Raw genomic sequence first — 13919 nt, 5'->3', positions numbered from 1 at the left:
GAGCTTCTCACCCTATCTCTAAGGGAGAGCCCCGCCACCCGGCGGAGGAAGCTCATTTCGGCCGCTTGTACCCGTGATCTTATCCTTTCGGTCATGAGCCAAAGCTCATGACCATAGGTGAGGATGGGAACGTAGATCGACCTGTAAATTGAGAGTTTTGCCTTCCAGCTCAGCTCCTTCTTCACCACAATGGATCGATACAACGTCCGCATTTCCTTCACTCGTGAACAAGACTCCTAGGTACTTGAACTCCTCCACTTGGGGCAGGGTCTCCTCCCTAACCCGGGGATGGCACTCAACCCTTTTCCGGGCGAGAACCATGGACTCGGACTTGGAGGTGCTGATTCTCATTCCGGTCGCTTCACACTTGGCTGCGAACCGATGCAGTGAGAGCTGAAGATCCCGGCCAGATGAAGCTATCAGGACCACGTCATCTGCAAAAAGCAGAGACCTAATCCCGTGGCCACCAAACCGGAACCCCTCAACGCCTTGACTGCGCCTAGAAATTCTGTCCATAAAAGTTATGAACAGAATCGGTGACAAAGGACAACCTTGGCGGAGTCCAACCCTCACTGGAAATGTGTTCGACTTACTGCCAGCAATGCGGACCAAGCTCATACACTGATCGTACAGGGAGTGGACTGCCACAATAAGACAGTCCGGTACCCCATACTCTCTGAGCACTCCCTACAGGACTTCCCGAGGGACACATTCGAATGCCTTCTCCAAGTCCACAAAGCACATGTAGACTGGTTGGGCAAACTCCCATGCACCCTCAAGAACCCTGCCACAGTTCCACGACCAGGACGAAAACCACACTGTTCCTCCTGAATCCGAGGTTCGACTATCCGGCGTAGCCTCCTCTCCAGTATACCTGAATAAACCTTACCGGGAAGGCTGAGGATAAATAATATTATTTGATATTGTGTAATCTGCAGTACATGATTTACTTTTCGGTGTCATTTTTGTTCAGCCCTTATCAGTTTTTATAAGTTACTGCCAACGATGAAATTATCCATTTTAATAGCTACGGCAGTAGCATATAGCATACAGCAGTTAGCATATCATGACCCACAATGCACTTCTGCCCTGACCCACAACCGCCGAATTCTTATTGGGTGACGTGTGTGTGACGATTGCTGACATTTTCTTCGTCTCTTCCGGGATTGAGATAAATATTATTATTTGATATTTTACGATAATGTGTTAATAATTTCACACATAATATGTATATGTCGCACCCCAGGCCAAACTATTAAAAAGCTGCGACTTACAGTCCGAAAAATTCGGTAAATAAAATATTTCTAGTTGAAACATAAAAAAACCTGTTCCTATAAATGTTTTTTTTTTACTCCACTAGAGCCCTCTAAACGCCCATGTAGTCACCTTTATACTCATTTCACCCAGTATAGTTGCCTTAAATGTGTTTTACTGTAGAGTTCTCTATTTGGTTTAAATGTTCTGTTCTTGCCATACTTATTTTCTCCATTTGCTATGAACTTAACAGAATAAGCGGTTAGAATAAAAATGTATGACAATTTACATAGTTTTACCAATCTTGTGTAAGTGCAATATTGTCAGGCAGTGTCAGAGGCATGTCAAGTATTATGTACAGCAGGGGTCCCCATTACGTCGATCGCGAGCTACCAGTCGACCGCGGGGGGTGTGTCAGTCGATCTCCAGCCAGGCTTTTAAAAAAAATAGACCTAAAAATTAGTGATCATCAATCTTCACCAAGACGTCACTTAAATGAGATGACGCTGGCTGCTGCAAGATCATTATTATGAAAATATGACCGAGAGGAAGGCGAGAAACACTTTTTATTTCAACAGGCTCTCGCGCCGTACCTTCCGTCAAAACTCTAAAGGCCGACTGCACATTTCCTATCTTCACAATAAAAGCCCTGCTTCATGCTGCCTGCGCTAACTAAATACAGAGTCTCGGAAAACTGGCGTGCACAAGCGATCCCTCAGAAAGCTGGCGTGCACATCACTTGTGCACGCCAGCTTTCCGAGACTCTTATTTTGTTAGCACAGGCAGCATGAAGCAGGGCTTTTATTGTGAAGATAGGAAATGTGCAGTCGGCCTTTAGAGTTTTGACGGAAGGGACGGCGCGAAAGTCTGTTGAAATAAAAAGTGTTTCTCGCCTTCCTCTCAGTCATTTTTTCATAATAATGAACTGGCAGCAGCCAGCGTCATCTCACAAGACCCTCGGGTGCCGTGAATGTCAATCAAGCAAGCTACGGAATTTGCCGCCAATGTTTTTCTTGTAAAGTGTATGGAAGCTGGATGAATTAGATGCCAAAAACCAACCACTTTCATGTGGTATTGTACAGAAAGGACAACTTTTTTTCTCCTCCATTTGAAAATGTGGGCGTTATCGTCATTACTGTCTGATTCCAATCAATGCAAGTCATCAGAATCAGGTAATACACCAACTTATATTCTTGTCTTTGTGAAAGAAAGACATCTATATGTGTTACACATGCTTGTATTATCATTAAATACATTTAACTTGTTTACAAAAATGTCTCTTTCATAAATAAATAAATATAAATGATATATATAAATGAGGTAGATCCCCTCGAGTTGGTCAATTGAAAAGTAGCTCGCCTGCAGAAAAAGTGTGGGCACCCCTGTTGTACAGTAACAGAAGAGACAGCTGGTCCGTCTATTCCGCTGTCTTTGGGTCACGGCGGCAGCCTCAACTTCCTAGTCTCCAGCCTTTTCCTTTAGTTCCAGTGGGGGAACACTGAGGCGTGCCAATGCCTTCTTCAGTATGTCTTACTGTAGGTGTCTCTTCTGGTTGGGCATGCCCAGAACAATTCAATAAGTAAAGCATTTCGGCGGCGTTCTTTGTAGATGCCCGAGCCACCTCTACTGACACAATATTTTACTGCATATGTCAGCAGCACAATTACAAGTATTTGTCCGGTTTGCTTACTTACTACTAAAATAATTTGTCTAATATGTTCGCTAAGCCAAATTGGCCCTAGTGGGTGAATGTGAGTGTGAATGTTGTCTGTCTATCTGTGTTGGCCCTGCGATGAGGTGGCGACTTGTCCAGGGTGTACACCGCCTTCAGCCCTATTGTAGCTGAGATAGGCACCAGCACCCCCCCGAGACCCCAAAGGGAATAAGCGGTAGAAATGGATAGATGGATGGATGTTCGCTTTGTTATTTAAAGCCAACGTTGTTCTTTGATTGCATTAAGAAACATATGTTTAATGTATCATAATATTTTCTGTTAAAATAAGGCCAATAAGTAAATGTGTTACGAATAAAATACATTTTGGTATCGGGACAACCCAAATACCGGGTTAAAACGATCTCCATTTACACAAGTGTAGATTCAAAGGTGGCAACTTGTCCAGGGTGTACCCCGCCTTCCGCCCGATTGTAGCTGAGATAGGCGCCGGCGATCCCAGAAGGGAATAAGCGGTAGAAAATGGATGGATGGATAGATTCAAAGCTTCAAAGTTTACACGCAAACGCATACACTCACTTTCATGAACATTTTGTCTAATCAGAAGCCTGGAAAAACAGCCACAGCAGACTTGGTTGCATTACGCCTCTGGTAATGTGATAATGTTCATTTTAATATACTACTACATGTATAATTACATGTACATTATCTTTAAAATCAACCCAGTCTTACACAGAGCCCAAGAAACATGATGAAAGTGCCTAAAGCGCTCATATGCGTGCATGCTGCTGTGAAGCCCAACACTCATTGAATTATAAAACATTTAATCATCAATACGGTGATATACTACATGTTCAGTAAAGTGTACATTATATTTAAACTCAGTGCATAATAACAAGGAGCCCAAGAAACATCATGAAGGATTTTAAGTGCCTAAAGTGCCGCACAAAATTGAACAAACTCGAATGGAATTACACCACATTTGATCATCAATTTAGCTATATATTACATGTGCTATGAGGTGTGCATTTTCTTCAACAAGTAGCCCAGGAAACATTTTTTTTCTAGTGGCCTGGGTGGTTATAAAACGTAAACAACTTCATGATCTGTTGTTAAATACGTAAAGGTTAGAAACATGAGATAATCTTACAACACAAAGCAAAAAGCATTGCTTGTCAAAGTTGTTCCATCAGCTAAAGGTCTTATCTGAAACAGTTGACTGTAATTGCCGCCATTGGGAGTGTCTCATCACAAAGGGAGTGTTTTTCAAAACAAAAAGACGTATTTGCGTGTGGACAAGAGGCCAACATGCATAAAAAAGTATGTGTTTTAAAAGTATACACATTTTTGTGGACATGACCTTAATTAGAACTCGGCGAGAAACATTTAAATACACACCATGAACATTAGTCAACAGACCAATGTCCCAAAGAAGGCAGCAATGGCAGACTAACCCTTCTGATTAGTGATCGGAGGCAGGTGAGTCCCCTGATCACTAATCAAAAGCAGGCGAAGGGAACAGCTCTCACAAACAGTGGTGGAGTCACTGCGAAACTAAACTAGAGCGCAAAACAGAAAGAAACACCAAACACAGGGCAAACAACACAAAACCCCCAACATTGTCACATGGATTGTGACGGAACTAAATATTATGTAGCAGACCTGGGCAATTTTGATGAAAAAAATGCTTCCAGAAGCCTGTGTGTGTGTGTGTGTGTGTGTGTGTGTGTGTGTGTGTGAGTGTGCGTGTGTGTGTGTGTGTGTGTGTGTGTGTGTGTGTGTGTGTGTGTGTGTGTGTGTGTGTGTGTGTGTGTGTGTGTTAATTGTTTTTTATATACGTTCATACATATGTAGGTACAGCAGAGCACACCTGTGCATTTTTTTTACTTGGGGGCCATATTGATAGAAAAAATATATATAGGGGGACTCTGTGTGTGTGTGTGTGTGTGTGTGTGTGTGTGTGTGTGTGTGTGTGTGTGTGTGTGTGTGTGTGAGAGTGTGTGTGTGTGTGTGTGTGTGTGTGTGTGTGTGTGTGTGTGTGTGTGTGTGTGTTTGCGCGTGCGTGTGCGTGTGTGTGTGTACTTTTCGGTAATTTTCGATACTTTTCTAAATAAAGGGGACCACAAAAAATTGCATTTTTGGCCTTATTTTAACAAAAGAATCGTACGGTTCATTAAACAAATGTTTGTTATTTCAAGTTTGTCCTTAAATCAAATAGTGAACATAATTGTCTTTTATTAGTAAGTAAGCAAACTTACTAATTGAGTACCACTTAGTAAGTTGGCACTAATTGGTACCAATATGTTACTGGCGTATGCAGTAACATAGTGTGTCATTTTCCATTGTATTATTTTGTGGTAGAAAATGAATTATTCATACACGTTAATTTACTGTTAATATCTGCTCATTTTCTGTTTTAACATGTTCTATCTACACTTCTGTTAAAATGTAATAATCCCTTATTCTTCTCTTGTTTGGACGATTTACATTAGTTTTGAATGATACCACATATTTGGATATCAATCTGACACCAAGTAGTTACAGGATCATACAGTGGCCATATTCAAAGTCCTCATGTGTCCAGGGACATATTTCCTGAGATTTCCGGTACGTTTTAGAGTGGGTATAGTACCTAATATGATTCATTACTACCAGTATAACCCTATTTGGAACAATTTCTATCGTTCAAGACTTATGGAATTTTGGAAACACCACAGCCCAATATATTGTCGGCTACAGTTTGGATGTTAAAAAGGTTTAACAAAATTATTTGAAAACATCTGTTAGGCCGAATTTATAGTTTAACGAGCCGTATACGGCCCATGGGCCGTATTTTATCCAGGTCGACAGTAAAGGTTCCTATTGTCAACGAGCAACATCACACAATTGAAAAACCACATGCATGGGTATGTGCACACAGGTGGGAGGTCACACGATGCTGCCCATTCGATGGATGCCCCCAGAGAGTATCATGTACAGGAAGTTCACCACAGAGAGCGACGTGTGGAGCTTCGGAGTTATTTTGTGGGAAATATTCACTCATGGCAAACAACCATGGTTCCAGCTGGCCAACAATGAGGTACATTTTCACTTACATGCACATGTGTACAGATTTTAAATAGGGCTGTCATATAATTGCCTTTTTTCTCCAGATTATTCCCAGTTCCTCCTGCTAGCTTGCTGCAAACGGTTTAATCAGTTCTGAAACGGAGACACGTATTATTACACCATGTCCAATGTGCCCCCTCATTTTTAATGTTCTTGAGAGAACACACAAACTCCCTGAGCATTCCTTACAACATGTGAGCCAAAACCTGACATGTACACTATCCAGCTTCACATAATAATAATAATAATAACAAAATATGAATGTTATATCATTTATATTTCCAGAATAATGAAATTACAACAGTCATTTCAATTAGATTATTTTCAACTATAAATTATTTGGCACACTTATATTGCAAATTATTTGTGACTTGCTTAAATAATTTCCGTAGTTTTAGGCTATTAACTTATTTTTAGTTATTGACTTGACTTCATAATCTTTTTTTTATATGTTATCTATTTTCCAGTTTAAGAATGTTAAAATTGAGAAAATAACCATTCAAATAAGATAATTTGGTTTTACCCACACATAAAATCTCTTTTAAATACTCTACAACAGGGGTGCCCATTACGTCGATCGCGAGCTACCAGTCGACCGCGGGGGGTGTGTCAGTCGATCTCCAGCCAGGCTTTTAAAAAAATAGACCTAAAAATTAGTGATCATCAATCTTCACCAAGACGTCACTTAAATGACATTCACGCTACCGGAGGGTCTTGTGAGATGACGCTGGCTGCTGCAAGATCATTATTATGAAAATATGACCGAGAGGAAGGCGAGAAACACTTTTTATTTCAACAGACTCTCGCGCCGTACCTTCCGTCAAAACTCTAAAGGCCGACTGCACATTTCCTATCTTCACAATAAAAGCCCTGCTTCATGCTGCCTGCGCTAACTAAATACAGAGTCTCGGAAAACTGGCGTGCACAATCGATCCCTCAGAAAGCTGGCGTACACATCACTTGTGCACGCCAGCTTTCCGAGACTCTTATTTTGTTAGCACAGGCAGCATGAAGCAGGGCTTTTATTGTGAAGATAGGAAATGTGAAGTCGGCCTTTAGAGTTTTGACGGAAGGGACGGCGCGAAAGTCTGTTGAAATAAAAAGTGTTTCTCGCCTTCCTCTCTGTCATTTTTTCATAATAATGAACTGGCAGCAGCCAGCGTCATCTCACAAGACCCTCGGGTGCCGTGAATGTCAATCAAGCAAGCTACGGAATTTGCCGCCAATGTTTTTCTTGTAAAGTGTATGGAAGCTGGATGAATTAGATGCCAAAAACCAACCACTTTCATGTGGTATTGTACAGAAAGGACAACTTTTTTTCTCCTCCATTTGAAAATGTGGGCGTTATCATCATTACTGTCTGATTCCAATCAATGCAAGTCATCAGAATCAGGTAATACACCAACTTATATTCTTGTCTTTGTGAAAGAAAGACATCTATATGTGTTACACATGCTTGTATTATCATTAAACACATTTAACTTGTTTACAAAAATGTCTCTTTCATAAATAAATAAATATAAATGATATATATAAATGAGGTAGATCCCCTCGAGTTGGTCAATTGAAAAGTAGCTCGCCTGCAGAAAAAGTGTGGGCACCCCTGCTCTACAACATTACAACATCCATAAAATGCTTAATTTAAGAATTGCAAGTTGAATAATGCTTGTTTTCAGACTAAAATAATTATTTCTACCTTAAAGTCCCGCTAATCCCTAGATATACAAATCTTAATTCAGAATGTCTTATCAAGTAAAATTAAAACATGGACAGATAATTTTACGAATTTTCAGTATTTTTTTTCCTAAAATCTAATCTTTTTATCATATATTTTTGTCAGCTATTTTTGCTGTGTACAATAAATATAACAAATCTCATTTTTCTTGAGCTGCGTGGTGTATGTTTGGGTTGGAGTTGAGACATGTACAGGTACCTCTTCAGGGATCACATTTAGTTCCCCTTAAAGGAGTCCTTTTATCCAAAATAAAAATGTTCTTACCTACTGGCACCTAATTTTGTGTGCTTATGATCTCAATAAATCCCAAAAAATATAAAATCAAACCATGGAGGAAGTATTCATAAACCAATCTTGCCTTCTTCCAAACTTGCTCCAAATGAGCCGTTTGGAATTTGAGACTTTAGTGATGTATTTTGCTTTCGTTATGTCAGCGGATATCTTCTTACATGGTAGAGTTTGACCCAAAGAGGCAAACGTGAGTCTGACATTTTTATTCAGTTGAAGTCCAAAGTTGTAGTCAATATGTTCCTTATTTTTGTCTATCCTTAACCAATTGGTAGTGGGAGCATTGCTAAATATGCCTATTAGAATGCACTACCTCTATATTATACTGTATACCATATTTTCCGGATCATAGACCATTCATCACTGCGGATGAATGGTCTATTTTGGATCTTTTTTCATATATAAGATGCACCGGATTATAGGGCGCAGTAAAGGAGTTATATTATTATAATTTTTTTTCTAAATTTAAAACACTTCCTTGTTGTCTGCGTAACATGAAATGGTGGTTGTTTGGTCAAAACTTTGAATAGATGATGTTTTACAGAAAAATCTTCAAGCCGTTTTCTGACGGTCACTTCAGGATGTGCCGTTTTGTGGGCGGTCTTATTTACGTGGTTCACCTTGGTTGGTGTTGTTTATTTGAGTCATATTGCAGTCTGCACATACCTCTTATGTGTGACTGCCATCTACTGCTCACACTTATCATTTCACCATGTACCAAATAAAATAGCTTCGAAGTCGGTAAGCAAAACCAGAATTATTCTCTACGTTAGGCGCATCGGGTTATAAGGCGTACTGTCGAGTTTTCTCTCTCGGGTCAGGGTTCACCACGTCTTTTATTGTCATATACAGGTCAGAATTGCTTTCCGGCAGTCTCTTTCTCATCCGTGTGTGTGTCTCTCTCTCTCTGGCTCCAACTCCAACAACGTGTCTCGTACCAGTAATAATGGCGACAGTTGATTAGATAATTAGACCCAGCTGGGCAATCTACTGTTGGGCAAGCCGCTGGCTTCGAGGCCAGGCCATACACACCCCATTCCTGTAGGAGGCGCGCTGGCAATGCCCTCCTCCACATGCACCTTACAGTCCGAAAAAACTTTAAATTCTTCAGTAGGAGTGTTATTTGTTATTTTGAAGGTATCATATTTGGACGTAGGATAGATGGATAGATGTCACTATTGCATTATGCAACTGGTAGCTGTTTTTCGATAAGAAGCTGATTTCGACAGAAGGCTGGCAGTAATCAGTTTTGCTCAATAGAAGGATTGTTGACGCAAACCTTTTTTCCACCTTAAAACATCTTGACAGACATTAGAGGGGGCTGTGTCCATGTCTAATTGAGACACCTTCGTTTTCAAAAGCCATTCCACAGTTTGCAGCCAGCTCGTTTGTGAACTTGTGAAATCATTCCAGCAAACATTATACCACAGACATGGGAATCGGAAATCTCCGCAGGTTGGATTGGAACAGTTCCAATCTATGATTAATGCTGATCAGCTCCACCCCTACGTATATATATAATCTGAATATTGTGTCCTCTTTTTTTTAGGTGATTGAATGTATAACTCAAGGCAAGGTTCTGGAGCACCCACGGCTCTGTCCCAAAGAAGTCTATGACGTGATGCTTGGCTGCTGGCAGAGAGAACCACAACAGCGTCTTCACATGAAGGAAATTCAGAAGACTCTGTTATTGCTAATGAAGGCCACGCCGGTTTATCTGGACATACTTGGTTAGAAACAGAAGCACTTGAAGAGGAATGAGAGTACAAGTGTACTGTGTATTGTGACAACACACACAAAACTGGTTGTTTTTCATATCATAGTGCCACACATTGTGTACTAACACTTTTAATTTCAGTTGAGTTTGCTGGGAAAGAATGTTTAGCTGCCACCTCATACTAAAACTTTTGTTTGATAAGTTCTTAATAATAATGGATTTGATTTAAACTTTAACACTTTTGTTTTTACTCCCATCTTTCAGGAGTGAAACTTAAATATCTTAACATTGTGTGGCCACAAATTGGAGCAGTAGAGTCCCATGAACAATGCTCCAACTTAAACATAGGCTTTATGGTTACCGGTTAAGCCAATATTACAGGAGGACAACAAGATGATTCAGTACATGACCAGCTTTCTGCAATCAAAGTGGGTGGGTGTCTAAAAAGCTGCTTGGCTGAAACGATATCACACCGGTCAGATCATAAAGTTACATTACAAATTAAGGTGGTATTGCTGAGGTAGAGAAGCAAGCTGAAAAGAACACACCTTTCACAGAAACACAATGCTGGCATGGCCAAGAAAGCCACGTAAAAAAGCAGGAAAGAAGAAATTATTATTCATTATTTAACTGTGGAAGCCAAAGTACTTGTTGTCAAATATTTCGATAAACTGAATAAATATTGAAGATGACGTCATCCCGACCACAAAGTACTAAAAGACAAAGATTTGATGCAGCTTGAAGTCTACTCTAATCCGACTCATTCAGAATGAGTTTTTGTTTGTAATGTCTTTGTTTTTCTTATCTTTATTGAAAGTATTCAAAGGTAAAGAATCTGGGTATTATCTTTGACCCAACTCTCTCCTTTGAGTCACACATTAAAAGCATTACTAAAACGGCCTTCTTTCATCTCCGTAATATCGCTAAAATTCGCTCCATTCTGTCCACTAAAGATGCTGAGATCATTATCCATGCCTTTGTTACGTCTCGTCTCGACTACTGTAACGTATTATTTTCGGGTCTCCCCATGTCTAGCATTAAAAGATTACAGTTGGTACAAAATGCGGCTGCTAGACTTTTGACAAGAACAAGAAAGTTTGATCATATTACGCCTGTACTGGCTCACCTGCACTGGCTTCCTGTGCACTTAAGATGTGACTTTAAGGTTTTACTAATTAAGTATAAAATACTACACGGTCTAGCTCCATCCTATCTTGCCGGTTGTATTGTACCATATGTCCCGGCAAGAAATCTGCCTTCAAAGGACTCCGGCTTATTAGTGATTCCCAAAGCCCAAAAAAAGTCTACGGGCTATAGAGCGTTTTCATTTCGGGCTCCAGTACTCTGGAATGCCCTCCCGGTAAAAGTTCGAGATGCCACCACAGTAGAAGCATTTAAGTCTCACCTTAAAACTCATTTGTATACTCTAGCCTTTAAATAGACTCCCTTTTTAGACCAGTTGATCTGCCGTTTCTTTTCTTTTTCTCCTATGTCCCACTCTCCCTTGTGGAGGGGGTCCGGTCCGATCCGGTGGCCATGTACTGCTTGCCTGTGTATCGGCTGGGGACATCTCTGCGCTGCTGATCCGCCTCCGCTTGGGATGTTTTCCTGCTGGCTCCGCTGTGAACGGGACTCTCGCTGCTGTGTTGGATCCGCTTTGGACTGGACTCTCGCGACTGTGTTGGATCCATTATGGATTGAACTTTCACAGTATCATGTTAGACCCGCTCGACATCCATTGCTTTCGTCCTCTCCAAGGTTCTCATAGTCATCATTGTCACCGACGTCCCACTGGGTGTGAGTTTTCCTTGCCCTGATGTGGACCTACCGAGGATGTCGTAGTGGTTTGTGCAGACCTTTGAGACACTAGTGATTTAGGGCTATATAAGTAAACATTGATTGATTGATTGAAAGTTATTCATTTTCTTTCATTCTTTACAAAGTAGTTCAACAATCCACTGTAAAACTGGTAATGAGCCAGATTATAGCATAGTATCAATATAGCATTTCCATCTTTAGTTCCTCCTGGGAGCATGGTGGCTGACGTGTCTTGTCCAAGGACATAAAGGCAGTGACTAGGAGGGCCGAAGCTGAATTCATACCAGGAACCCTCAAGTTTCTGGACGACCGTCTGAGCACACTGCCCCACTTTAATTTTCTTGTTTTATTTAATAACTTTCCTATTTTAATCTAACATACATTGTATTGTATTTTTCATTAGGATTGTCCCGATTTAACGTTTTTCACTGCCAGTTCAATAACAACATTGGAGCTTAGAGTATTTGCCGATGCCGATACCGACTCACACACAATTGTATTATTTTGTAATGTGAAATGTTACTGTAGAAAAGGTTTGATCAAGTGAAATCAGTCAAACAGAGAACAATGGTATGTATGCAAATCACTAGCCTATTTCTTATTAGATGTCTATTATGAACTTATCCTGTATTTCAGTTAGAATATAGAGGTAACACCTACAGTAGTTTCAATAATCAATTGTCAAGTTTAGCTCACGGCACAAAAAGTTGAATGATAAGGACACGTTTGATACTAGATACTTTCTATGACATTTCTGCCTTGGAAACTTTGTATGTATGCAACTATAATTATTGGATACTTGTTTATATTGACAAATGTGCTGTTTTAGCAACATTGTTCAATTAAGGACACTTATCACATATGTCTGGCTTGTGTGATATTGCGTGCATAGCTGTTGTGTAGCTGCTATTTCCTCGTAGCCTATAGCCTACCATATTTAACACAGTAAACACTAACTGCTGCACAGAATTTTAAGAATCTCACCTGTTGTCATTTGTTTTCTTCGATTACTCCGGCTTCCTCCCACCTCCATAGACATGCACCTGGGGATAGGTTGATTGGCAACACTAAATTGGCCCTAGTGTGTGAATGTGAGTCTGAATGTTGTCTGTCTATCTGTGTTGACCCTGTGATGAGGTAGTGACTTGTCCAGGTTTTACCCAGCCTTCCACGCGAAGGCAGCTGGGATAGGCTCCAGCACCCCCTGCGGGACAAGCGGTTGAAAAGGGATGGATGGAAACTTTTAAAATTGCACATTTTGAGAGTGTTTGTCCTTTTATGTCCTGCAATTGGCATGTAACCTGTGTAGGGCGCTTCATTTGGGACAGGGTCCAGCTTACCCTTGGCCCAAGGCAGAGCTAATCATAAAAAGGAATAATAAAAAAGAGCACTCAAAAAGTAATAACAGAAAATAACAAAAGATGCGCACAAAAAGTGTGGAAAGGTAACTACATGGCAATGCCGGGACAAAGCCACAGGAAAGGAGAAATGTACGTGGAGCCAAAGCAGAGGAGATGAACACGACTTGAAGGTAGGGTTGCCACCCGCCCCGTTAAATACGGAATCGACCCGAAATTGGGACTGAAATGTTGCTTCCCGTAATGAACCAATACAGGGTGCAGTTTCTTCTTAATTTTCCTATTTGTCCCATGTGTCTGTCACACACACACGAACACTGAATTCAACAATAATGAACACAAATATAAGTTAAGCGGTCCACCGAGTGTGGCTGTACATCAGGGGTGCCCATTACGTCGATAGCGAGCTACCAGTCGACCGCGGGGGGTGTGTCAGTTGATCTTCAGCCAGGCTTTTAAAAAAAATAGACCTAAAAATTAGTGATAATCAATCTTCACCAAGACGTCACTTAAATGACATTCACGGTACCGGAGGGTCTTGTGAAATGACGCTGGCTGCTGCAAGATCATTATTATGAAAATATGACCGAGAGGAAGGCGAGAAACACTTTTTATTTCAACAGACTCTCGCGCCGTACCTTCCGTCAAAACTCTAAAGGCCGACTGCACATTTCCTATCTTCACAATAAAAGCCCTGCTTCATGCTGCCTGCGCTAACTAAATACAGAGTCTCGGAAAACTGGCGTGCACAAGCGATCCCTCAGAAAGCTGGCGTGCACATCACTTGTGCACGCCAGCTTTCCGAGACTCTTATTTTGTTAGCGCAGGCAGCTTGAAGCAGGGCTTTTATTGTGAAGATAGGAAATGTGCAGTCGGCCTTTAGAGTTTTGACGGAAGGGACGGCGCGAAAGTCTGTTGAAATAAAAAGTGTTTCTCGCCTTCCTCTCTGTCATTTTTTCATAATAATGA

The 13919-nt window shown here is 40.9% G+C and overlaps 1 protein-coding gene across 1 annotated transcript in view; it reads left to right on the top strand.

The window, feature by feature from the left end:
• Positions 1-10956, top strand: part of LOC133562846 (NT-3 growth factor receptor-like) — a 98473-nt gene extending 87517 nt beyond the window's left edge. Inside the window, exons 17-18 of the mRNA XM_061916653.1 lie at positions 5847-6005; positions 9607-10956. Coding sequence (XP_061772637.1) covers positions 5847-6005; positions 9607-9792 — 345 coding nt within the window. The 3' untranslated portion in view covers positions 9793-10956. The remainder of the gene's footprint in view (positions 1-5846; positions 6006-9606) is intronic.
• The last annotated feature ends 2963 nt before the right edge of the window (positions 10957-13919 follow it).

The sequence above is a fragment of the Nerophis ophidion genome, linkage group LG12 (assembly GCF_033978795.1).
Source record: "Nerophis ophidion isolate RoL-2023_Sa linkage group LG12, RoL_Noph_v1.0, whole genome shotgun sequence".
In the NCBI taxonomy this organism is placed as follows: Eukaryota; Metazoa; Chordata; class Actinopteri; order Syngnathiformes; family Syngnathidae; genus Nerophis; species Nerophis ophidion.
This window is presented reverse-complemented; position numbering and strand designations above follow the sequence as displayed.